This window comes from Bos javanicus, chromosome 4, assembly GCF_032452875.1.
Source record: "Bos javanicus breed banteng chromosome 4, ARS-OSU_banteng_1.0, whole genome shotgun sequence".
In the NCBI taxonomy this organism is placed as follows: Eukaryota; Metazoa; Chordata; class Mammalia; order Artiodactyla; family Bovidae; genus Bos; species Bos javanicus.
The window spans coordinates 77,884,350-77,911,817 of record NC_083871.1 but is presented as its reverse complement, the minus strand read 5'-3'; the positions used below and the strand labels follow the sequence as shown (position 1 = coordinate 77,911,817).

The 27,468-nt window shown below is 44.2% G+C and overlaps 1 protein-coding gene and 1 non-coding gene across 2 annotated transcripts in view; both read left to right on the top strand.

Annotated features, from left to right (window-relative positions):
- BLVRA (biliverdin reductase A) overlaps positions 1-8,572 on the top strand; it is a 50,588-nt gene extending 42,016 nt beyond the window's left edge. The window contains exons 6-8 of the mRNA XM_061414475.1: positions 1,364-1,471; positions 3,748-3,919; positions 8,207-8,572. Of these exons, the coding sequence (XP_061270459.1) occupies positions 1,364-1,471; positions 3,748-3,919; positions 8,207-8,465 (539 nt within the window). The 3' untranslated portion in view covers positions 8,466-8,572. The remainder of the gene's footprint in view (positions 1-1,363; positions 1,472-3,747; positions 3,920-8,206) is intronic.
- An 18,176-nt stretch (positions 8,573-26,748) lies between these two features.
- LOC133246997 (U6 spliceosomal RNA) lies at positions 26,749-26,855 on the top strand. The gene has a single exon (XR_009736237.1). It is a non-coding gene; the product is annotated as a U6 spliceosomal RNA (small nuclear RNA).
- The last annotated feature ends 613 nt before the right edge of the window (positions 26,856-27,468 follow it).

Here is a 27,468-nt window from a genome sequence, read left to right as displayed (position 1 = left end):
TTTTCATGGGCACACATAAAATGAATCTCTAGCCCCATCTGTTACCTCACCAATCAGAGGGGATAGCTTGCCAAATCTGACATATTTAAATAACAAGTGAGATGAGCTTTTCTAGCACTTGTGTCGGTGGTTAAACTAGTTACAAATCACGAACCCTATGACACAAGAATTTCTGAGAAGTACGTTTTATTTCTTCTACAAAAGGAGCTCTGAACAGGCTAACACCAAAGCCACTGAAGAAATTGAATAATAAATCTGGTGCTCATCTGATTATCTGAGTTTTTGTAATTTGAGATAGAATTTCCTTGTGACAAATTCAGAGATTTTAAGTGCAGAGTTAAATGAATTTGGACAGAGTATATACCCATGTAATGATTACTCCAGTCAAGATACAGAACATTTTTATTATTCCAGAAAGTTCCCTAGTGCCCATGTCCTCTCGGTCATATATACCCACAGTAACATAGATGATCTACTACCAAACTGCCTTTCCGATTATCTCTCAGCTAGGATCTGAGATCTTTCCTGTATTGCTTAAACATCAGTGTCAACATCATGTCACATATAAGGGAGGGGGAAAAAAAGCAAATGAAACAAAATGGCAACAGTGATTAACTGGTTACTCAAGGGAAAAAAAACCAAATGAAACAAAAGGCAACAATGATTTACTGGTAGCATTCTGAGTGGTTTCATTTTTTTCTTTATGCTCTTTCACGTGTTCTCAATTTTCTACAATGACCTGAATTTACATTTATACTTTAAAACTAAAAATAATTTTGTTTCTACCATATGATCACAATCATGAAAAATAATTCACAGCAGAATGACAAAAGGGAAGTAAACCAATATCTTAGTAGTGGTTCTTCCTGGTAAATAGGATCTTGATATTTTTACTTCTCATTTTCCTCCCAAATTTAAAAACACTTATTATTTCTAAGATAGACAACACACCCTGTTTTGAAAGATGAGGCCAAAATGGTTCTTGAGAATTTCGTAAATTACTAGTTGTTTTAGAAAGCTGTTGAAATACATGTGAGAAAATGAATGAGTTGAGACTTCAAGTCCATGAATTGCAAGCTGCCCTTTCATTTTCTCCTAAGAAGTTCTTATTTCATAATCCATGACTCTTTCTGGCTTACTCTCATATTTTTGTTGCTGTAACTATTTGTTTTGTTGAAGATTATTTGAAATAATGACAGACTTCCAGAAGAGTAGTAAATATAATACAGTACAGAGAACTACTTTTTCTTGAATCATATAAGAGTAAGTTGCCCAGCTGATCCCCTAATTATTTCATGTGTATATCCTACAAATAACACAGTTGATGATAACTGCCTTTTTCACTCCATTCTTGTCATGACAGGGAAAGTCTTGCATGAGGAGCATGTTGAACTCTTGATGGAGGAGTTTGCATTCCTGAAGAAAGAAGTGGTGGGGAAGGACCTGCTGAAAGGGTCTCTCCTCTTCACAGGTCAGTCCTTGGTGGGATCACAGGTCATGAGTCCCTGGTGAGGCAGGGTGGGGTGAGGTGGGGATGCTGAGTTCTTTCCTTGCTCTCTAGGATGTGAGCTTGGATTCATTTCTGCCAAAGAGTCTCTGCAGGCTGATTTAATTTTCCCAAATAGCCACAGACAATAAAAATATCTATTTTGCTTCTTTTCTCAAATGAGGTTTGATTGCTTGGTGGGCCTTGGGTAAAATATGTGTTAGAAATCTGAAGCACATTTATACTTTTGGCCCAGTCGATTAGGCAGAAGCTTCTCTCATGAAATCCTGACAAATTGGATATTATGTTCTACAGGTTAAAAGTGAAAGCTCTTTTTTAAAAAGGACTGAGAAAAAGGTTCCTTGGAGAAGAGAATATTTTTATACTTATCTATGCAGCAAATAGAATATGCATAGCCCCTTCCTTCCTCCAACAAGTTATCAGAACATTAGCTGCAGCCAGAATATCCGATCTACTATATATTCAGCCGTTTATGTTGGTCTTTCTGGGAGCACCTCCATTAGCAGGAGAAAATGAACAACCTGGAGCTTCCAGCTCTGCAGTCTCCTCTGGGCGGACTCCTTAGATCTGTCTGTACCCTAAGGCATTAGCAGTAGGAAATGAACAAGCTGGAGCCTCCAGCTCTGCACCCTAAAGCATCTGGGCCACGTTTCCCGAGGACTTGCATTACAGGAAGGAAAGTGTGACATTGTTAAGTGGGAAAACCATTCATCTCTTCACGAGTTTCCAGAAAATACAGTGGAATCTCATTTCAGAATCCATCTTCATCCTTTATTTTATTCCTTTTTGTATGTTTTAAACTCTTTATTTTATATTGGAGTATAGCCATTTAACAATGTGTGATAGTTTCAGCGGGACAGCAAAGGAACTCAGTCATACATACACATGTATCCATTCTCCCCCAAACTCCCCTCCCATCCAGGCTGCCATAACATTGAGCAGAGTTCCCAGTGCTGTACAGTAGGACTTTGTTGGTTATTCATTTTAAATATAGCAGAGTGTACATGTTGATCCCAAACACCCTAACTATCTCATCCCTGCTCTCTTCCCCACTGTAGAAGTTCATTCTCCAAGGCTGTGATCCATCTTCATCCTTTAAAATGACCGTCTAATGAGCTTTGTGGCAACAAATAATAACCATTAATCTGCACAAGGAATTGTGCTAAGTATGTGACATGCATTATTTCATATTAATTCATAGGATAATCCCATAAAGTGGGTATTCATTACCCCTGTCATACAGATTTTTTTTAATGAAGCTCAGAGGTGGGTAGCTTCACAAAGTTGACCCAACAGTTATGACTCAGGCTCAGACTTGTGACGGCTGCTCAGTCCTCTGCAAAGAGCAGGAGCAGACAGTGACCAGCCCAGAGGGAGCTGTGATTCCTGTGTAAGTTTGACACTTAGGTCCTAGTGATTTCAAACCATGTAGTCTATGAAACTTACAGTCTTGGTTTGCCATTATTTACCTTTTAATTTGATTTGCTTGTGATCTTCTTTAGAACATACTCATGATTATGAGTTGTTTTAAGTCAGGATCAAGTTACAAGAAATCTGTGGTTTAAAAATCAGTGTAACAGATATGATATCTTATAAATTGAAGTTATGTTTAAAATTTAGACTGGGAACAGAGGGGAGCAACATCTTGACCAGGTTTCTCACCCAGATCCTCTTTGGAATGTACTGTTGTACCTGAGATGATAGATATTGAAGTCTAAGAAAATACCACTGTATCAATTTTCTTGATGTAGTCTATAGGTATTACTGTTTTCTTCACAGCTATCACGATTCTTTCGCCCTCTTATAATTTACACAGCTATATATTTATAGGAACATAGGCTTGCAGGACTAAAATATGTTAATTCTTCTTTTACTTCAAGTTACTAAGAGAATATATATGTATATGTGTGTACCACATATATATGTGTGTGTGTGTGTGTGTGTGTGTATATATACACGCAACATATATACATTAGAAGCCTGAAACATTTTTATTTCCCTGTGAGCCAGATAACCTGCAATTTCCAATGAAATATTTTATTTTACCAGCAAACTGAATTTCAGAAATAGGAGCAAAGGGAGACATTTTTCTGAAAGTCTCCATGAGAATCATCTCGCACACCCCCGCTAGGAGGCAAGGTTGTGTGTTCTGATCCCCAGCCACATCTGTTGGCTCCCTGTCACCCCCCAATTGTCAGCCTTTCCCCTCCAGTCCCTGCCTTGTCTGTGATTCCCCACAGCTGCCCCATTGGAAGAAGAGCGGTTTGGCTTCCCTGCGTTCAGCGGCATCTCTCGCCTGACCTGGCTGGTCTCCCTCTTCGGGGAACTGTCTCTCGTATCTGCCACTTTGGAAGAGCGAAAGGAAGACCAGTATATGAAGATGACCGTGTGCTTGGAGACAGAGAACAAAAGGTAGGTCAGGAAAAGCTGTGAGGAGGGGGCAATATAAGGACATCCTTGTGTGTTCATGAGGGAGAATTTGGGGAGACCCAGGGACCTAGACCCCCACCCCTGACTCCAGAAGAGTCATCTGCTTCTGCAGTGGGACAGGTGCTGGAATCTCACTTATGTTGCTTCACGCCTTCCTCCTAGTTGCCCCATAAGGTTAAGAGAAGCATACAGATCTGATATGTTAGATATGTTTAGATCAGAAGAGCCCCCGAATGGCTCACAATTTAACAATCTGGAAGTCAGAAGGCCTTACAGAGGAGGAACACTTAAGTAATGAAGATGCCCCCCGGGAGCTCCCTTGGACTTAAGGGATCCAATTCTAATTTTCCCTATGGGAGCCCTGGAGAAGGAAATGGCAACCCACTCCAGTATTCTTGCCTGGAGAATTTCATGGACAGAGGAGCCTGGTGGGCTACAGTCCCTGGGGTCGCAAAGAGTCAGACATGACTGAGCGACTCAGACACAACACACAGATATGAGCGGGTTGCCTAAGCCACGCAGTGAACAATATCAGATATAGGAGCAGAAGTCCAGTTACATCTGTGACCTGCATTCATTCCAGCATTTTATTGTGAAAGTTGCAGGCACTGGTGAAGTTGAAAGAACTCTGCAGTGAGCATCTACACAGCTACCACCTAGATCTTGCCATTAATATTGTACTCAGCTTGCCTGTATCATGCCCAGCTCTTTATCAGCTTTATCACATCATACTGTTGTAATGTTCCCCAAATACTGATTCTTTATCCTCCATACCAAGTCTTTTTTTTTTTTTCATTTAAAAATGTTCAAGAGACTTTAAAATAGTACAAAGATGTTCAGGTTGACTATAAGATCATACTGAGGTGGTGTCTGTTGGTTCCTCCATTGCTAAAGCCTCCATTTGATCCTGGTTCATTACACACCCTGATAATTCTTCCATTTGGGGAGTAGTGATACTCTTTGATTCCCAGCATCTTCCATAAACACCCGCACATCCATAAATGACAGAAAACACAACGCCAGAAATAATCACTAAATGTTTGCAGATTTTACTTGAATATCCTTAATGTGTTGTTTTTCGAAACCAAGTCCTCTTGGTCCATTTGGGAAACCAACATCATGATGGGTCCCATCTGGTACGAAATGCAGCTCTTTCACCAGCAAACCACCCTTCAAGATAAAAAGCTTCATAACAAGTCTTTAAAACATTAGGAGCCTCTGCGAGTTGTTTGCAGACACAATTCCTTAAGTTAGAGCCGCCTTCCAACAACATAGTGGAACAGAGCAGAGCTGCAGCAGGGGATGAGGAGGTGGGGAGGCATAGCCTTGAAAGGTCACAGTAAAAGGACCAGTGAGACCAGGGTCATTGCCTGAAGCCCTGTTGCACAAAGTGCTAGTATTTGCTAACGTTTACTGAGTTCTCGCCAATGTGCCAGGGCCTAGCACTTTTACAAGAATTTTCTCATAATGTTTATACCAACTGTCTGGAATGGGCATTATTATGATCACCTGGGAAATTATGATCACCCGCGGCTCAGAGAGGTTAAGAAGCTCGCCAAGGGCACACAGCTAATAAATGATTATGTGAGAATCATGCTCAAGCAGCCTGTCTGCAGTCCTCGAATGATCACGCCTTCTCCTCCACAATGCACAGGAAGGGCACAAAAAAGGAATATCATCAGGCCTTATCTTTACCTCATCCTTACCTATCAGTGAAGTAGGTATCATTAGCCTCAGGCCCCAGATCATCCAGGAAAACCCAGTGCAACTCACTTCCAAGCCTGTGTTCTTTCCATTGTACTAGCAGTTTTCAAACTTTGTAAAAATAAGCATTCAAACGCTTTTTTAACCCAAACCTCTATAGAAGAAGTGCACGTTTCAGTCCTCTTGTTGAAGCTGGTTGGTAGGACTGGGACCAGAGCCAGGTGCACCCCCCACCCCCTCGTCCTGTTAGAACACTGTTGGAAATTGCCACCTCTGCTGTGCTTGAGACACGTGCTGACTAGAGGAATGTGGCTGTGGGTGTACACCTTCCTATGGAAGGTGAGAAGTAAGAAGCATTTTTGCAGGTAGTCAGAGCTCAGGCTGCTGAATGCAGATATTTGCAACCGGAGGTTTCCAGAGAGGACCAGAGGAGCCATCTGAGTCCAAGCTTGTGGTTTGGGTCGGGATGCCTAGAGCTAAGAGCTGTCCAAGCCCAGAACATGGATGGACCCAGGGCCACCTTTAGCTCCACTCTAATTGACAGTAAGGTCCCAACAGCTGATGTCCTCACTTTTAAATATGTGTACAGGGAGACTCCCCCTGATGGTTCGCAGTTAAGACTCCCTGCTTCCAATGCAGGGGGTGGAGGTTCAATCCCTGGTCAGGAACTAAGATCCATATGCTGCATGGTGCAGCCAAAACTATACACACACACACACACACACACACACACACACACACACAAATATGAACAGGAAACAGCATAACCAAGTTTTGAGCAGGTGGGACCACAAAAGGAGGAAGTTTCTCTGTCCACATCTCTCGTGATGTTTCCCTGCATGTGTGGGTGTTGGCATGGTTCCCCCTTTATGTACTTCACTTATTTTTCTCTTAAACATTTTACTCACTCTCTAGTGTAGGTCTCTGTAAGCTGAAGGGAGGGTTCGTTTACCCTGAGCTTCCTGCAGCACTCAAAACAATCAAGTGATCCTTTTGGGCCCCTTTCTTGCAACCTCACACCTTATATCTGTTTTTTTTTTTTTTTTTTGGCCATGCCGCACAACATGTAGGATTTTAGTTCCCTGAGTTTCCCAACCAGGGGTCGAACCCATGTCCCCTGCATTGGAAGTACAGAGTCTTAACCCCTGGGCCACCAGGGAAGTCCCCCCATACCTATATATGTAGCTTTATTATGTCCCATCCCTCTAGAGGCAGAGAACAAACAGAAGGAGGTTCCGCTTTGTCCTTAGCAACACTGGTCTAAACTGCCCATCTTGGCCTGCCTGACTGCAGCCTGGGGGGAGGGGGAAGGAATCCGAGGAATGGTAATGGGAGACAAGACCCTGATGCTGTCTCAGGATTGAACCCTTTCCCTGTTCATATCACAGCCGTCCGACCAGATTGCCTTGTCCTTGACCCTGACTCAACCCTGTAGGAGAAGTAAGGACGGGAAGGCAAAGAGAAGTAGCCAAAGCAAGTCCTCTTAAGACTTCCTGAAACTTTGTTCCCAGAAGAAGGAAGGAAAACTTATTTGTATATGTGTGAAAAGTTTGAATGCAGGCTATCCATATTAAATTAAAATTGGAAAGAGCTTGAATATTTGGCAATAATAAAATAGTAAATGAATTATATAATCAGTTGTCCATGATATGCAGATGAAAATAATCATCATAGCAGTATCTGTAGGATGATATTTTTAAATAAACATAGTCAAAAATTAGTTATACCTTAGGGTTTATATGCCACATACATATAGACAAATACTTGAAAGGGTTGTCTCAAACTGAAAAGGTTTTTATTTAGGCGAAAGAATTATGGATTTTTTTTCTTTTTCTTGTAAAAGTCTTTAAATCAATCTGTATTGTTTTTAGAATACTTTTTAAAGCAGATTTTGTATTTTTGCTGTCATATTATTCAGTGAAGCGTCTTTAGATCAAAGGCCTAATTAGGCTTCTCTGTTTCTGATTAAGCAGGTAACACAGTTATTATCTACTATAAACACAGAAGAGAGAAACCCAGAGAAAGGAGAAACTTTAGGGAAGTGGGGTCTGTCCCATTAGGACTGGAGATTTTTGTGAGTGCTGACCTTGGCCATGACCTGGGGGGCACATGTGAAATGGAAGCAGATGCTTTGCGAGCAGGCAGAAAGTATCTAGTCTTTTCTGGCATGTGCGGGGGATCACAGACCTCTTTGAAAATGGGATGAAAGCACTCTAAGAATTCTTTCCCATAAAAATGCACATACACTTGGGAACAACAGTTTGCTCCAGAACCTCAGGTCTGCATCCTCAGGGCTCCCTAGGGTAGAGAGTCCTGAATAATGAACTGATATTCACACCAAAATCATTGCACAGATTCCCCTGCCTGGTGGCAAAACTAAACAAAAGGACCATTGGTCAGTAGAGTTGCCAACAGTCACCGTGGCCTCTGGGAGGCTGGTGGAGGTCGGGATGCAGCAGCTGCAGGAGAGATGGGCACACAGGAGGATCTAGTAGGGGTGCTCAGGTGCCAGCAAGCATCCGTGTGCCCTCAGTGAAATTAACACTGTGCCTCTCGCCTCCGCAGCCCGCTGACCTGGATTGAAGAGAAAGCACCTGGCCTAAAGCGAAACAGACGCTTAAGCTTCCATTTCAGATCTGGGTCCCTAGAGAATATGCCCAACGTAGGCATCAATAAGAATATTTTCCTGAAAGATCAGAATATATTTGTCCAGAAACTCCTGGGCCAGTTCTCGGAAGAGGAGCTGGCTGCCGAGAAGAAACGCATCCTGCACTGCCTGTGGCTCGCAGGAGAGATCCAGAAACACTGCTGCTCAAAGCAGTGAGGGGAACGGGCAGTGCTGCTCTGCTCAGCAAAACCAGAGCCTGATCTTTATCGAGAGTTGACCTTTCTCTCTATTCTTACCATTAAACATGTCTTGGGTAAACAGGATTTGCTTATTGTCACCAGCTATGTTGGGGCCCCCAGTGGGGGCTCCCACAGGAATGGAAAAGACAGCCAACCTTGGTTGAGCAGTGCTAAATGCTTTAAGATGCCTGGTTTCACTCAGGCTTCCCAATGGCCCTGCCAGATGAGTGTTATCAGATACGTTTTCCTTAGTATCTTCGAAAACCTTATTTGAAGTCACCCAGATAGTAAACGGCAGAACCAGCCTTTAAACCCCACTCATATGCTAAATCACCAAGAAACAGTGCCTTGAACCCTCTTCCCTGCCTTGGAAAAGTCTTAGTCACTCAGTCGTGTCTGACTCTTTGAGACCCCATCGACTGTAGCCCACCAGGCTCCTCTATTCATGGAATTTTCCAGGCAAGATCACTGAAGTGGGTTGCCATGCTCTCCTCCAAGGGATCTTCCTGACCCAGGGATCAAACCTGGGTATCCTGCATTGCAGGCAGATTCTTTACCATCTGAGCCACCAGGAAAGCCACCTTTCCGCCCACGCGCCCCCCCACCCCTGCCCTGCCAAACTGGGTGATCATGCCTAGTGCTGGGGATCCCAAAAATGAGTAAGATGTAGCCATTGCCTTCAAAAACTCAATGTCCAGAGGGAAGCAAGTCACATAAACTAGTCATTGCTGGAGGTCCAGAGTGCTCCTGGCCATCTGGAGAAGGGTTCGGGGAAGATGTCCATGCCAGGTCCTGATGATGAAGAGATCAACCGTGTGAAGGTCAGAGGAGGGCATTGTGGCTGGGAGCAGGGTGAACAGAAGGGAGTGAGGAACAACCTAGCCAGTGCCCTGGGGCACTGGGTCTGGAAGTGGGAGTCCCAGGGAGGGAGATCTGATGGTGGGGGCCCTGTAGACCAGGTGAAGGGCTGGGGAGTTATTAAGCTGTGCAGAGGCACCAAAAGGTGTTACTTAAAGCAGGGGGTCAAGGGTGTGCATGGTTAGGTTTCTGGTTTAGGTAGAGAACTAGGAAGGCTGCCTGGAGAGGAGACTGGAGACCCAGGAGGAGGTGGCCAGGGGAGCCACGTGTGTTTGTAGCTGCAGCCCTTGGCTCCTCTGGACTCATGTCCAGTTCTGTCTGCTGACCTTGAGGCAGAGTGGAGTCCCAGGACGCTGCTCTTTCGTTTCACTGGTGGCCCTGTTGCATCTTCTAAGTTGGCGTTAGAGTCTTGCTTCCGTCAATGTCTCTCTCTGTTTGTTCCTGCTCCCTACTTGCCTTTGTGAGCTTTAACTATTTTGTAATCTGTGAGATGGAGGCAAACTCCATTTTCTACCTCTGTTTCTATCACTCCATCACCTTAGTTGGTAAAGCAGGCAAATATATTAAATCTGAAAAAAAAATCCTTTAAGGTTATTCTTTCATTTGCCACATAAAATAATTTGTAATAAATATTGGCCCACTGGTTCTCTTGTTTTATTATCAAATGTTGCTCAAGGCCAGGAAATACGGTATCTGTTTTTGTATGCTCAGCTGCATCTAGCATGAGGTAAGTGTTACAGATTCGATGACCAAAATACAGTGCTGTAGTCTCTCCCATTTGGGCTTCTTAACTCGACTGTTTCAAAATATCGGCCCTATTTGATACTGGCAGTAGGGTGGGTATCAAAGAAAACCAGAGCTGGACAGTAAAGTGGTATAAGAAGATTTTATTCAGGACAGTTGCAAAAGGGGAAGAGAGACCTCAGTACAGAATAGGACTCAATTCTGCACAGAGTGTGGGTAAGTGGGGATTTATAGCCATGAGCAGGTCAGTGGATGAAAAATCACTGAGAGGAAACATCAGGTGTGGGGGGTTTTCGACTACTCTGACTTGAGATGATTCTTGCCGAAGGCAGGCTGGCAAGATCAGATATGAAGGGTGAAGGATGAGGAATCTGATCAGCTATTGAGGAATTTACTAGGATTCTTGCTAAAACCAGGCAATGAAAAGACAGATGGGGAAGCCAGAAGGTTGAGGTCTAGTTGAGCAGAGGGTTCAGAGCAGCCTTACTAAACCTGGTCTAGAAAACAGTCTTTGTCATGGGCTATGTGATTACTAATTGATATTGATAACCACTGACCTCCAGCTAGTTTTGTGTTTGGTCAAGAGATCCAAAATGAAAACATTCATTCATTGTACTAACTGGAAGGAACTGCAGAGGGAGAAGGAAGAGGAGACAGGAGAAAACAGGCGAGAGAGAAGACAGAGCAGCGGTCTTAATCCTCTGTTTACAGCTGCCCTCGCCTTCTGGGGCATCCGGAACCATCCTGGTTTCCTGCCCCACCGCGGCCGCTCCCCACTGACGCCTCCCAAATACTCCTTTCTCCGAAGTCTGCACTCAACCCTCCAATCACAGGTCCTCACAGAAGAAGCCATAAGTAGAATCTGAAAAGTAGGACAGGGACTTCCTTGGTGGTCCAGTGGCTAGGACTTCATGATCCCAAGACGGGGGGCCTGGGTTCGATCCCTGAGCAGGGAACTAGATCCCACATGTGGTAACTAAAAGTTCTTGTGTGCCACAACTAAGATCTGGCACAGCCAAATAAATATTTTAAAAAAATAAATAAAAGCTTGTGTAGGGAGAAAATTTTCTAAGTGAGAAGTCAGGCAGTGCTTCCCAAAAGAATATGCTGAATCCTGGAGATTGAGAAGGACTCGCCGCAGGCGCAGGCGCAGGCAAGCAAGGGAGAGCAGGACATTCCAGGCAGAAGGAAGAACATGTGCAAAACCTGTGTCCAGCCAGGCCTGAGGCCAGCACTGCCCTGGATGGAATAGGTTCAGATATCTGAAGTTCCTTTTGTTAATTCCAAGTGGCTTTAAGCCTAGCTTTTCTTTCTTTTTTTTTTTTTTTTTAAGTTGTGGGATGAGAATGATCTGCTAACATTGGAAAGTCTCTTTGGCTGACATTTAACCATATGAATTATTATTGACTAAGCAAGCAAGATGCCGCAGGCCTGTGCTAAGAGTTTTACCTCCCCCAGTTCACTTACTCGTCATCATTTCCGCACAAGGACTTTTCATTCAACTTTTTTAACAAATGATAAAACGGACTCAGAATTTAAGCCACATGGCCAGGTTCCCTCATCTAAGTCAGCAATGCACAGCCTGCAGGCCACATCTGGGGTTGACTGAGTGTGTAAAGACTGGTTGGAACACAGTCACATTCGTTGATGTAGTGGGCACAGTTGCTTTCATGCTGCAACAACAGAGTCGAGTCATTGTGACAGTAGGTGTATGACCCATGAAATTGAAAATATTTACCGTCTGGCCCTTTACGGCAAAGATTTGCCGACTGCTGTTCTGGGTGAGGGAGCCCAGTGTTCAGCTCTAGGTCCCTCTGGCTGCACTTTTCTCTTCAGTCCCCACGTACCCACTCATGTCAAGGTAAAAGGTAAAGCCACTGTCATAAAGTCCAAACTACAGTCTGGAAATCAAGTGGGCAATTAGAACACACTTCCTGAAGTTCACTGTAACTTCCTGGTTCCAGTATGCGTCCAAGATTCATTCATTTGTATTTAGCTATGTTTGAGATGGCATTACTGACTCCATGGACATGAACTTGGGCCAACTCCGGGAGATGGTGGGGACAGGGAAGCCTGCTGTGCTGTATTCCATGGGGTCATGAAGAGTTGGCCACAACTTGGTGACTGAACAACAACAACGTTTGAGAGGTCTGCACTGTGTGAAGACTGCTGGTACTGGGCTCTGGGAAGATTGAAGTGATGAAGACTCAGCCTCTGGATGCTGACAGCTTACAAGGGAAGGGTTCATGCCAGCTTGAGAGTTTCATGTCCTAGGACAGGCAGCCTGAAGCCAAGGGACCCCAGAGGAGGGAACACTTGTGTGTGAGAGTTCTGGGAGGAAGCAGCATGGGGTTGAGCCCAATAACAAAGTAGAGAACAAGGAACATTAGGGGAAAGTTAACCACGCAATTGATAGCACAGAAGAGCATGGCGGGAGACCAGGCCAAGAGGCCGGAAGGGGCTGAACCTGGAAGACTCCAGGGTGAGAGAGGGTGGAAGCTCAGGAGAGTGGCAGAAGGCTGGCTGCAGCCCCAGGTACTTCACTAAAGGGAGCTGCAACCTTGGTTTAAAAAAAAGGTCAATGTCTCTGGTGTTCTGTTTCCACATCTTAAGAGAAGGGATAGGAAACCAGATCATCTTCATTCCTTGCAGGAGGACTATGAGCAAGAAAGTAACATGAGTCAAGCTGCATCTCAGGCTGATGAAACCTGAGGAGAAGGGGAGTGGGACCCATGTGTTCTCCCCAGGCAGGTGACTGAAAGAGAGTCTCTCGCCTGGGAGAGAAAGAAGCTTTCGATAACAGCGGAGTTATAGTAAAGAAACAGAAGCAATATATTGAACCATAACTAAGTATCTTCCATAAAAAAAAAAGTAAACCCCAAGAACTCTTTCCTGAATCTTAATCAACAGAACTGACCTTCACAGAAAGGTAATTTGGGACATTTCTATGGAGATTAGAGGGGCCTCTAAAACAATGAGAACATCACCGACTTGATGGACATGAGTTTGAGCAAGCTCCAGGAGTTGGTGATGGATAAGGAAGCCTGGTGTGTTGCAGTCCATGGGGTCGCAAAGAGTTGGACACGACTGAGCTACTGAACTGAACGAGAAACAGTGGAGATCAGATGTCAAGAGGCTGCAACTAGGGCCCAGGAATGAGGTTAAAGCATCTGCCTCCAATGTGGGAAACCCAGGTTCGATCCCTGGGTTGGGAAGATCCCCTGGAGAAGGAAATGGTAACCCACTCCAGTATTCTTGCCTGGAGAATCCCATGGATGGAGAAGCCTGGTAGGCTAAAGTCCATGGGGTCGCAAAGAGTCAGACATGACTGAGCAACTTCACTTTCACTTTCTTTATCTTAGGATCTGGAAAGTTTGGGCTCAGCATGAGGTAGGAGGAAAACTTAGGCAAGAAGGCAGAGTCTCTGAGAAGAGGGCACAGCTACAGAAAAGCATGTCAGAAAGTGTATTCACTACCTAATCCTTGTACTTCCTTCCTGAACCTATGGCAGATTTCTTCACATGGATAAAAAAGCTCCCGTGGCAGTGGCCACCTGTACCCTGTATGGGAACTGCAGCCAGAGTCAAGAACCCTCTTAATGGTACTTTCTTTGTGAGGTAGTCAGTCCATATCTCATTCTTTCCACTTGGGGGCGTGAGAGATTTATCCAACCAATGCTAACCCACCTCTAGTCTGCAGCCTGCCTAGCTAAACTTGTTACTGTGCTGCCCTAGGGTGGAGGACTAGTTTTCAGCAGCTCACAGAGGAAGGGAGAATGCCACAGGTGTTGAAGATCTCCAGGGACCTTGGACTCCTGTTTATATCAGGGAACTTGACTCAGATTTCCAGGAGAAACTAAAACTTAAAACTGAGATGCTTGCCTGAATTACAAAGTGGGTAATCTCATCCTTGAAAAAAGGGAGTATAAAACAGTTCTATGAAGAAGCTATAGTTTCAAAGAAAGGATCAGGCTGAGCTGAGCTGAAAGCCCATAGGGAGCAAAGGACCGACCAGGAAGGGCAGCCCACCGCCAGCTGTGGTGCCCCCACCATAAAAGTGCCTTCAGAAGGAGGCTGTCAAGGTTGGAGGGAAGGGACAGGGGTTTGTCAGCCACTCAAGAACAGATTTCTTGGGCTAGCTACTTTGGATGTGGGAGAAGCTGGAATCCATCACAAATAATTAACAAAATGCTTGGCAAGGAGGGGGGATGGGTAGGTGGCCTGGTGAGAGAATGATGCCCAGGAAGAGAGGCAGGGAAGGCTGGCCTCTTCAGCTTGACAGTTGGGGAAAAAAGAGAAAGCCATGGGACTACAGTGGCGAAATCTGCATTTATAGAAAGACAGTGCTGAACCCACTCTCTGCTTTTCTGTGTGCCAGGGAGAGAGGGGAGAAGAAAGACTGCAGGGCAGCTCCACTTGGCAGGCCTGCCTTGCGCATGTGTGCCCGGTCATATCCAGCTCTTTGCAACCTCATGGACTATAGCCTGCCAGGCTCCTCTGTCCATGGAATTCTCCAGGCAAGAACACTGGAGTGGGAAGTGGTGCTCATATTTAAATAGCTTGTCAAAATATTGAAATCGATGTGACATCCATGCAGGCTGAGGAGGATGAGTTGGTTTTTAAGTTCCAGAAATCAAAAGTATAAGCAGTTACATGATGAAAAACTTCCCTTCATTCCTGTCTGCATCTACCCATTTTCTCCCGTCTGCTGTCATGAAGGTGACAGATGTTGAGATTAGCCCCTACCATTTTAACCACCTAAAAGTGTATGGTTCCATGGGATGAAGTACATTTGCATTGTTGTGCAACCATCACCTTTATCCAGTTCCAAACCATCCGAAAAAGTAACTCTGTACCCATTAAGGAGACATCTTCAGTCCTCCCTTCCCTGTTTCCTGGTGTTGGGCTGCACTCCAAAGGCCTGCAAGCCTCATACCTGCCCAACCACAAGGCTGAAAAAAGAACCCAGAGACAGCAACAGACGTCAGTGCCTTTTTGGACAGGGGACCTCACTCATCTGAAGCAAAGGGTCCTAAAGGAACTCCCTACCATGCACAGCCAGCGGCGGGTCAGACATGGCAATAATTTTCACTACCTGGAGAAGGAGACTGCCATTTATAGGGGGAATGAAATGGTTGGCTCATCAGTTACCATGGAAACCATTGGCTGGGACAAGGGGCAAGCACATAATCAGGCCCATAAAAGTTACTGATTAAGCTCTATAATTAGGAGGATTGGATAGTCCTGTGAGTGAAGTTGGGCCTGGTCAATCAGGGAGTGTACAGGGAGCAAGAAAACAGCCATCTTGAGTGGCCTGACCATACACTCCACCACTATACACTTGCCTGACCCTTATAATTTTGGCCCATCCCTCTCCCGTAATATCTCTGAGGTCAGGTAGGTAGAGGGTCACTGCAACCAAATACCAAAATGCAATACAGACAAAGGCAGCTAGAGAGTACCAAGAGAAAGAGACCTGGTATGCTAAAAATATTAATAGTGATTCACGAAGATGTGAGCAAACTGTGGAAGCAGGCACTTATCGGGGCAATTTTGCATGGAAGTCCAGAGGAGGATGACAATAGCATCTCACTATCGACCCAGCAATGAGACTCAGTTCACAGCAAGGCCACCCCTGCCACCCAGTCTGCAAACAGATCCCTCTGCTCAGACTAGGGATTAACTGTAAGACATTTAATAGGCACAGTGCAGGGGAGATCATGACCATTAAGCAAAATACAAGCAGTGACAGCATCCTGAGATAACACCACCCTGCCTGTGGCTTTTGTCCCAGCCTGCAATACCATACTGCCCACCCACCCCAGTCCCTATAGCTAGTGTTGAATTCAGGACAGCTGGTATAACCAGAGATCACAAGGATGATATAAGAGTGCTCAGATAGGGCTGGGTAGAAGACAGGTGAGATCTGTAAGCCCCTTCTGAATCCTATTCCCTACCGGGCAGCAAACCCAAATCACAAGGGACTTACCAGTCATTTCCAGGCCATTTTACAAGGTGTTTCCTTGGGGGTAGGTCCTGTGGCCAAGGCAAAAGCGAGGTACTCTCCTGACCCATGATTGGCAATAGTCCTTCTGGGGCAACAGTGGAACTTGGATGGTGTTGACTAGTTGCCTCTGGGTTAACATGACCGAGCCACAGGGACAACTGTTCCTGGAGTGTTTGAAATCGTAGTGTTAGTCACTCAGTCATGTCCAACTCTTTGTGACCCCATGGACTGTAGCTCACCGGGCTCCTTTGTCCATGGAATTCTCCAGGCAAGAATACTGAGAGGTAGGTAGCCATTCCCCTCTCCAGGGGATATTCCTAACCCAGGGTCAAACCTGGGTCTCCTGCATTACAGGCAGAGTCTTTACTGTCTTGAGTTAGCCTCCTTGTCCACACGTTGAAAGAGGGTTTTGTTCTCTATTAAATAGTCTATTCATCCTTTCATTAGCCTGGCAGCAGTGGGGTCATAAGGCAGGTGGAAATACCAGCGTATATTATTTTTATCAGCATATTCCTGGGCTTCGTGGTCAGAAAACTGGGTTCCTTGGCCACTATTGATGTCCACGGGGGTCCTGTACATCACACACAGCTGCTCTAGACCCCCAACAGTGGTTTTTGCATTGCACAGTGCTTGTGTGGACTTCTGTAATGTCTTGCACCCATTGTAAGGCACTGTAGAAGCATATAGCTGGCCCATCCTGCCATATCGTTGCCTGCCCCCTTCCATAGCTGGGACCAGAAGTCAAAGAATACTCTTATTATTTTGCCATTGCCTCAGGCCCCAACCAAACCCGGGTGACTGGCCATGTCCAGTTCACAAGCCTGTCCCTGAGTTAACATCCCTAAAGCATGTTTCTGTAATTGCTTAGGGGTGGTGGGTCGGGGGTAGGCTTGTCTTACCCAAACAGGTAACACCCAAGTAGCTGATAGATAATCCAGGTCCTTGTGTTTGGTCTGTATGCACCAGCCATCCCGGGCAGTCAGAAGGTCCATGAGCTGAGGGCTATTACTTTTAAACGGGAAAGAGACTTAGACTTACAGGTCTCACATGTTAGCGGATGGTCACATCAGGATTTCCCCCACAATCCTGTTTCCCATCCTTATTTACCGACATCTTGGCACCCAACGGAGGTTTCCTCAGCTTCCTGGCTGGTTGCACCCTACAGGCCTGCAAGTCTTGTATTGGCCCAACCTTAAGACCATAGAAAGAGCCCAGGAACAAATGACAGAGACATCAACAGCTTACTGGACTGGGGGTCTTACATAACTGAATCAAAATGTCCTGGAGCGATATCCCACCGTGTGCAGCAGACAACGGGCAGGGCACAGCAGCCACTTTGCTACTCGGGAGAGGCTGCCATTTATAGGGGGAATTGACATCAGGTTGGCTTATCAGTTACCAGGGAAACCAGGGCCGGGCAGGGGGCAAGCACATAAGCAGTTACTAATTAAGCCCTATAATTAAGAGGATTGTATAGTCCTGTGAGTGCAGCAGGGCCCAGTCAAGCAGAGGATGTACAGGGAGCAAGCAAACAGCCATCTTCAGTGGCCTGAACATTACACCTGGCAACCACTAATCTCCTTTCTTTCTCTATGGATTTGCCTAGTCTTTAGTTCAGTTCAGTCGCTCAGTTATGTCTGACTCTTTGCAACCCCATGGATTGCAGCACACCAGGCTTCCCTGTCTATCACCAACTCCTGGAGCTTACTCAAACTCATGTCCATTGAGGCGGTGATGCCATCCAACCATCTCATCCTCTGTCATCCCCTTTTCCTCCCACCTTCAATCTTTCCCAGCATCAGGGTCTCTTCCAATGGGTCAGTTCTTCACATCAGGTGGCCAAAGTATTGGAGTTTCAGCTTCAGCATCTGTCCTTCCACTGAATATTCAGGACTGATTTCCTTTAGGATGGACTGGTTGGATCTCCTTGCAGTCCAAGGGACTCTCAAGAGTCTTCTCCAACACCACAGTTCAAAAGCATCAATTCTTTGGCACTCAGCTTTCTTTATAGTCCAACTCTCACATCCGTACATGACTATTGGAAAAACCATAGCCTTGACTAGATGGACCTTTATTGTCAAATTAATGTCTCTGGTTTTTAATATGCTGTCTAGGATGGTCACAGCTTTTCTTCCAAGGAGTAAGCGTCTTTTAATTTCATGGCTGCAATCACCATCTGCAGTGATTTTGGAGCCCCCCAAAATAAAGTCTGTCACTGTTTCCACCATTTCCCCATCTATTTGCCATGAAGAGATGTGACTGGTTGCCATGATCTTAGTTTTCTGAATGTTGAGCTTTAAGCCAACTTTTTCCACTCTCCTTTTTCACCTTTATCAAGAGGCTCTTTAGTTCTTCTTCGCTTTCTGCCATAACGGTGGTGTCATCTGCATATCTGAGGTTATTGATATCTCTCCCGGCGATCTTGATTCCAGCTTGTGCTTCATGCAGCTCAGCATTTTGCATGATGTATTCTGCATATAAGTTAAATAAGCAGGGTGACAATATACAGCCTTGACATACTCCTTTTCCTATTTGGAACCAGTCTGTTGTCCCATGTCCAGTTCTAACTGTTGCTTCTTGACTTGCATACAGATTTCTCAAGAGGCAGGTCAGGTGGTCTGGTATTCCCATCTCTTTCAGAATTTTCCAGTTTGTTGTGATCCATACACTCAAAGGCTTTGGTGTAATCAGTAAAGCAGAAATAGATGGTTTTTCTGGAACTCTCTTGCTTTTTCAATGATCCAACAGATGTTGGCAAGTTGACCTCTGGTTCCTCTGCCTTTTCTAAATCCAGCTTGAACATCTGGAAGTTCACGGTTCTTAACATTGCATATAAATTAACATTTTATAAGCATATAAGATAACATTGCATATAACTTACATGCAATATAAGCATTCAAGTTAACATTGCCTACTCTTAACATTGCATATAAATGGAATCATACAATGTATGGCCTATTGTGGGGCTTCCCCGGTAGCTCAGCTGGTAAAGAATCCACCTGTAATGCAGGAGATCTGGGTTCGATCCCTGGGTTGGGAAAATTCCCTGGAGGAGGGCATGGCAACCCGCTCCTGTATTTTTGCCCGGAAAATCCCCATGGACAAAGCTGCCTGGGGGGCTACAGTCCATGGGGTCGCAGAGAGTCAGACACAACTGAGAGACTAAGCACAGCACAGCATGACCAATTGTGCCTGGCTTCTTTCACTTAGCATAATGTTTAAATTAGTGTCTTCTGTGTCCAACCACAGTCAAACAAAAATGAATTCTGCCACAAGTTATTCTGTCCCTTTAAAAAAAAAATACACAGAAATGGTAGCATATTATTTATACCGGGAAATTACTGTTGGGTTCTTTGTGACAGCGGCTGGTTCTCCTACTTCAGAATCCTGTGGTGGCTTTGTGTTCTCAGAATGGCAAGGACTTCCAGCTAAAGTTGAATCAGCCCTTGGTTGTGTGCTCAGAGCACACTGCCCGCTCTCTGATTGGGTCAGGCTGCTGGGATTGATTGTCCCACTGCCCAGTGAGGCAGCAAAACTGCAGCCCAAGCCCGCCCCCTACCTCAAGGTGTGTCATAGAGGCTCCTACACACCTGGGCCTGACCTCCCAAGACTCAAACAATAGTGGGAAAACACTTGAGTTGGTTCCTCTGTTGAAAGAATGGTTACTTTAGAGTGGTAGGAAATTCCAAGTGAAGAAACAGTTTGGGGGGCTCTGACTCACATTTCCTTGGCAACAGTTTCTGGATTTCAACATGTTTGATAGACTAATTTCACTGATCTTTAAAACACCCAGTAGGTGTAGGGAGAGACAGTCACTCCTGGCTCTGGATAGAGGCCTGAAAGAGGAGGAGTTTGAGACATCAAAAGTGAATTTGGAAGGGGGGCTTTTTCAAAGCCCAGGATGAGTATCGTCACAATCATTATCAAATAGCAGGCATCTCCTAGGCAACTAGTAACCTTAGTTAGATTAGGAAATCTGGACTTAGGAAATCTGGGTCTATGGAAGAACGATGAAGGAGTGACAAATCCAGGACTTGTTTTTTCAATGCACAAGTGACTGGATGAACAGGTTCATAATGGGGTGTGCAGACTAGCTAGCAAGATGGAAACAGCATAAATAAAAATAATATAAGATTGTATTTTCTCAATGACGATTGATTGGTATTGCCAAGATGTTTTTGTAGGAGTGTCAAAGGAAGGGTTGTATTTAAATTGAAGAAGGGTCATATTAATAAAGGGTGGTTAACGCTGAAGCCGAAGATTTGGATCTAGCGTTTGCAGGGACCTCCAGCTTATCCATTTTGTGGAAGGTGGTCCTTCAAGGAAAGGAATATAGAAATTAGGTGTGTAAGCGAATATTTATTTAAAACAATAAAAGAACCACTAACTACAAATTTCTGGATTCATGATTATTCAAGTGTATTCCCTATTGATTGATTCCCATAGAACATATAGGTTCTGTCCCCTCATATAAAAAATCATTTAATTTTGGCTGTGCTGGGTCTCTGTTTCTGATGGGCTTTCTCTAATTGTGGAGCACAAGCTCCAGGCCATGAGGGCTTCAGTAGTTGCGGTACATGGCCTCAGTAATTGCAGATCCCAGGATCTAGGGCACAGTCTCAATAGTCATGGTGCACGGGCTTAGTGGCTCTGAGGCATGTGGGACCTTCCTGGACCAGGGATTGAACCTGTGTCTCCTGCATTGGCAGATGGATTCTTTACCACCGATCCACCAGTGAAGCCCCCTCCCCTCATTTTTATTCTTTGTCCTTGTTCTGGTATAACTCTTTATTTCAAAATTCCTTTCTTCTAAGTCATTTGTTCTATCTTCCCTCTGCTTTACTACAGATGCTATTTCATTCCTCAACTCATTCACTGAATTCTTCAACTCCAGAATTTTTGTTTGGCCCTTTTTTATATTTTCACTGTCTTTCATAAGTAACTCATTTTGTTCATGTATCTTTACCCCAATATCATTGAGCTTTTTTTTTGGCTGTGCTGGGTCTGTTGCTTTTGCACAGGCTTTCTCTGCTTCGGCGAGCAAGGGCTACTCTTCACTGCAGCGCGTGGGCTTCTCATTGTGGTGGCTCCTCTTGTGGAACAGACTCTAGGCACATGGGCTTCAGTAGTTTCAGTTTCCGGGCTCTAGAGTGCAAGCTCAGTAGTTGTGGCACATAGGCTTAGTTGCTCCGCAGCATGCGGAATCTTCCTGGACCAGGGGTCAAGCTCGTGTTCCCTGCATTGGCCAGTGGGTTCCCATCCACTGCACCACCAGGGAAGTCCCACTGAGCTGTTTTAATTCTTTTTGTAGCTTATTGAGTTTCTTCAGTACCGCTATTTTGAATTCTTTATCAGATAGATTGCAACGTGCTGGGACTTTGGGCTCAGCTCTTGGAGAATTGTTGATACCTTTTGGTGATGGTGTATTTCCTTGACTTTTAAAGTTCTTCGTGTTTCTGTATTGCTGCTTTACCATTTGAAGTCTCTTTACTGGTTATCTTTGATGAGGTACTGTTCTTCGGTGTTGCTTCTCCAGGGATCCTAGGTTTATAAGGGGTAGACTTGCTCCACTCTCGTTCTCTCCTGGGGTGGAATTCTTCCTTCTGTGTCTCTAATGTTCTCATAGCTCACCGCGCCGGCTGCAGGAAACCTCTGTCTTCCAGAAGGTGGCACTATAGCTTCAGTTTGTTGATTCTCACCTGTCCGCGGACCCTGGTCCATCTTTCTGCGAGTATTCGGATTACCTAACCTATTCTCCCTGCCACGCTTGGGAGCACACAGGAGGAGCTGGCTGCAGAGTTGAGAGCAGGGGCTAGGGGGAGAGACGGGTGGGTTTAGCACTTGGAGCTTTGGGATGCCAGCAGAGCCAGGGGAAGATCTTCCAGTGCATACTCCCCAGAGGCTTGAGGGTGGTCCTGCTGAAGTCCTGAAGCAGCCAGCAGGACCTGCGCATGTTTAAAGCCCACCGACGTTATCACGTGCTTCCTTTCTTTTCCCTTCCCCATCATGGAGGTCCCGCCTCAGAAAAGCCAGTGCTGCTGGAGAGAAATAAGATCTTCCAAGCATAACCTGCCCAGCAGGAGGAGCCAGGCAGTCACTCGCCATTTTCACTTTACCTGTCCTCCATCAAGAGGCTGCTTTCAAACTACTCTGCCTGAGACATTGCTGCTGCTGCAGCTGCGGGAAGCCCAGCCTTTTACATCTTTGCCATGGGGAAGAGGCTCCCTTGGCAAGTGCTACCCTTTCCTCTGCATCCAAATTCTACCCCACACTGATGGCATGACACAGATCTCCCCTTAGGCAGACTCTTTTTAGTCGCTCAGTCATGTCTGACTCTTTGCGACCCCATGGACTATATAGCTCACCAGGCTCTTCTGTCCATGGAATTCTCCAGGCAAGAATACTGGAGTGGGTTGCCATTCCTTTCTCCAGGGGATCTTCCCAACGCAAGGATCAAACCTGGGTCTCCTGCCTTGCAGGCGGATTCTTTACCATCTGAGCCACCCTGGCCCTCCTCAAATTCTTTATTGCCCATGAGTAACCACCTAGTTCTGTACTAACCAGCTCCCCTCTTGCCCCAATCCCAGGGCATAGGGGTGGGGGTGGCTTGCCAACTCCTTTGGATTCCATGACTGAGATCTGATATGTAAGAACTTCCTGGATGTCCAGGTACAGTGTGATGTGCAGAGGCACTTCTGTTTGGTTAAGGATGTCCAAATAGTTGTTAATTAAAAGGGAGAGAAAAAAGAGATGCTCCACCTAGAACACTGGTAATAAAAACCTCTCTGAGAACTGCTTGCTTGCAGCATTGAGAACAGTGTTATATCAGTGAATGAAGCTTATAACCTTTCTCCAATGCATAGAGAGATGAGTTTAAGAACAATTATAATACAGATGTTTCTAAAACTGCAATTTGCTTGCTGAGTTGAGAACAGTTTCTGTCAGTGAGTGGCAGTTCTAGGCATCAACAATGCATATACAGAAGTGTTTAAATACACTGGTCTTAAAGAAATTGTTCAGAACACTAACACTTGCTGCCTTGAGAACAGCGTTGTATCAGTGAATGGAGGGTATGCCCATTCTGCCCTGCATGTACAAAATGTTTGGGAATGCTTGTAATACAGATTTTCCTAAGAAACTACTTGCTGCTGTGTTGAGTACAGTGTTATATGTGTGAATGGAACAGGTTTTGCGATGCATGTGAAGTGTTAAGATTACCTGTAATACAGATATTCCTAAGTACCTTTTTTTCTGGCTGCTTTGACCACAGAGTTGTAACAGTCAATGGAAGTGGCACACATTTCTCAATGCATTGAGAGAAGTATTTGAGAACATTTGCAAAAAAAAATGTTTTTAAGAATGGTACTTGCTTTCTTTATTGAGAAGAGTGCACACTGGAGGATGGGAGTGACTCCATCTACAAGGCATGAAGAGGTGTGTTTAAGAACATTTATACCACTATGGAGGACAGTATGGAGGTTCCTTTAAAAACTAAAAATAGAACTATTATATGCTCCAGCAATCCCATTCCTGGGCATATATCCAGAGAAAACCATAATTTGAAAATATACATGTGCCCTATTTGTTCACAGCAGCACTATTTACAATAGCCAAAACGTGAAAGCAACCTAAGTATCCATCAACAGATGAATAAAGATGTGGTGCATATATACAATGGAATATTACTCAGCCATAAAAAGACTGAAATAATGCCATTTGCAACAACATGGATGGACCTAGAGATTATCATACTAAGTGAAGTAAGCCAGGCAAAAACAAATATCATATGATAACACATATGTAGAATCTAAAAAATTATGCAAATGAAACATACATAAAACAGAAATAGATCCGCTCATAGTCATAGAAAACAAACCTGTGGTTACCAAAGTAGGGGCAGAGATAAATTAGGAGTTGAGGACTAACATTTACACACACACTGCATATATAACATGGATAAACAACAAGGACCTCCTGTATAACACAGGGAACTACACTCAGTATTTTGTAATAACCTATAAGGGAAGGCAAGCTAGGAAAATAGATATATACGTATGTATAAGTGAACCACTTTGCTGTACACCTGAAACATACATTATCAACTATACTTCAGTTTTTAAAGAAGCATCTAAGGCAGTAATAGCTATCCACAAAAACAAAGGAACACTTGTAATAAAGATGTTGCTGAGAGTGCTACTTGTGGCCACATTGAGAACAGTGTTAAAACAGTGAATGGGAGTGGTACCCATGTGGCAACGCATGTAGAGAAATTTAAAAGCACATTTGTAATAAAGCTGTGTCTGCTAACAATCCTTATTTGCTGTCCTGAGAACAGTATTATATCATTTAATGGAATTTATACCTATTCAGCAACTCATGTAAAAAAGTGTTTTATAGCTATAATAAAGTAAATAGATGTCACTGTGAATGCTATTTGCTGGCTGCATAGAGAGCTGTGTTATGTATCAGTGAATGGAAGAGGCACCTGCTCTGCAGCACATGTTGAGAAGTGAAAGAACACTGATGAGAAGACATTTCTAAGAATGCTACCCGATGCTGCACTGAAAACATTGTTTATACAAAAGAAAGGACCTGTCACCCATTCTGCAATTCACATAGAGAAGTGTTTAAGGACAATTGTAATAAAAACGATTTCTAGAAACGCTTGCTTGCTGTGTTTAGAACAGTTTTATGTCAGTCAAAGGAGCTTATACCAGCTCTATAAAGCATGTACAAAAGTGTTTTAAACACCGTAATAAGATCATTTCTGAAACACCACTTATTAACACATTCTGTGTGGAGAAAAGTGATATATCCCTGGAGGGAGGGGCACTCCTTTTGCAAGGCATGTAGAGAGGTTTTGAGAACCCTTGTAATAAAGGTGTTTCTAAGGAGGCTACTTGCTTGCCAAGTTAACAGTGTTTCCTGGGTGATAGAAGTGGCACTGTTTCTGCAATGCATGTCACGAAGTGTTTAAAACTACATGAAATAAAGATATGTCTAAAAACAATGCTTGGTAGGTGACTTGAGAGCAATATTACATCAGTGATGGATGTTATACCCATTCATTAAGGCATGGATGGAATTAAGAACAATTTTGGAAAGATTGTTCTAAGCTCACAATTTGCTTTCCACATTGACAAAAGTCATATCAGGAAGTGAATGTTATAAGAAAGAATGTATATATGTATATAAGTAAATCACTTCTATACAGCAGAAATTAGTACAACACTGTAAATCAACTATACTTCAATTTTTTTAAATAAATAAAATAATTAATTACAACTAAAAAAAGAAAACAAATGTTATACACATTCCACAATGTATGAATAGAAGTTTTTACGGACACTTGTCATAAAGATGTTTCCAAGAACACTACTGCATGCTGTACTGAAAACAGTGCACTGCCGATGAAGACATTGTACCCATTCTCAAAGGCAGTCCAGGAGTCTTTCTCAACACCAGTTAAAAAGATGTTTCTAAGAATCCTACTTGCATGCTGCCTTACAACACTGTTTTATCAGTGCATCAACTTAAAGAAAAATGTACAACATAAGAGTTGTGAGTTTAAGGGAATTCCCTGGTGGTCCAGTGGTTAAAACTCTGCACTTCCAATGCAAGGAGTGCGAGTTAGATCCTTGGTCAGAGAAGTAATATCCCCATGCTGTGCTGCCAAGAAAAAAAAAAAAAGAGTTGTGAGTTTAAGTTTTATTCAGGGAACTTACGGGGGATAGACTAGGAGACAGCCTCCCAGTAGCTCTGGGGGAACTGCTCTGAAGAGCTATGGAGGGAAGCTAGTTTATATGTGATTTTTGGCTATGGGATACTTAAGAGTCTAGCATGTGTGTACATGTTAAGACGCTTCAATCATGTCTGACTCTTTGTGACCCTATGGACTGTAGCCTGCCAGGCTCTTCTGTCCATGGGATTTTCCAGGGAAGAATACTGGAGTGGGTTCCCATGCCCTCCTCTAGGGATCTTCCCAACCCAGGCAGGGATCGAACCCCGATCTCTAGTGTCTCCTGCATTGGCAGGCGGGTTCTTTACCACTGGTGCCACCTGGGAAGCCCACAGTCCAGCATATATCTTGCTAAAAGATTACTGCTAGTCACAAAGGACAGACATCTCAAGTGAATTATTTTAGTGCTTTTCTATATATGGAAAGATACAAAAATCTGGGTTCCTTAAAATTCTTCCTGAGATCTAACTATCTAAGAGAGCTGCTTGCCCAAAGCACAAAGAATCTTGTGATGGTCTTAATTTTCACTTGGAGTGCACTGTCAGTCAGCAATTAATTAATAATTAATCCTAATAGAATTGAATGGTGAGCAAAAACACTCTGTGATTTTCCAAGTGAATGGAAGTGGCACCCATCTGCAATGCATTTAGAGAAATGTTTAAAGACACTTTATAAAGATGCTTCAGAGAACTACTTATTCGCTGCATTAAGAACAGTGTTACATCACTGACTGGAAGTTATAACCATCTGTAATTCATGTACAGAAGTGTTTAAGAAAACTTGTAATCTAGCTATTTCTAAGAATGCTACTTACTGCTGCAATGAGAAAAGTGATAGTCATTTAATGAAAGTTATATTCATTCTGCAAAGAATGTACAGATCTGTTTAAGAACACATAATAAACATGTTTCTAGTGCTTACTTCAGCAGCACATATACTAAAACTGGAACGATACAGAGAAGATTAGCATGGCCCCTGTGTAAGGATGATACACAAATTCGTGAAGCGTTCCATATTTTTAAATTGATACAGCCACTATGGAAGACGGTATGGAGATTCCTCAAAAACTAGGAATAAAACCACCATACAACCAAGCAATCCCACTCCTAGGCATATACCCTGAGGAAACCAACATTGAAAAAGACACATGTATCCCATTGTTCACTGCAGCACTATTTACAATAGCTAGACATGGTGGCTGTGTGACATTGAGCGAGCAGCCATGAGGAGATACCCTGTGTCCAAGGGCAAAGAAGAAGCCCCAGCAAGACGGTAGGAGGGGCAAATTCGTGTTTAGAATCAAACCCGACTCCCACCAGAGACACTCAGAGGGCTCAAACAAACCTCGTGTGCACCAGGACCCAGAGACCCCACAGAGGCTGAGACAGAACTGTGTTTGAGCATCTCCTGTGGAGGTAAGGGTCAACAGTGGACTGCCACAGGGACAGGGGCTCTGGGTGCAGCAGACTGGGTATGGCATAAGCCCTCTTGGAGGAGGTCACCATTAACCCCACCATAGAGCTACCAGAACTTACATAGAACTGGGAAGTAGATTCTTGGAGGGCACAAACAGAACCTTTGCACTAGGACCCAGGAGAAATGAGCAGGGACCCCACAAGAGACTGACCCGACT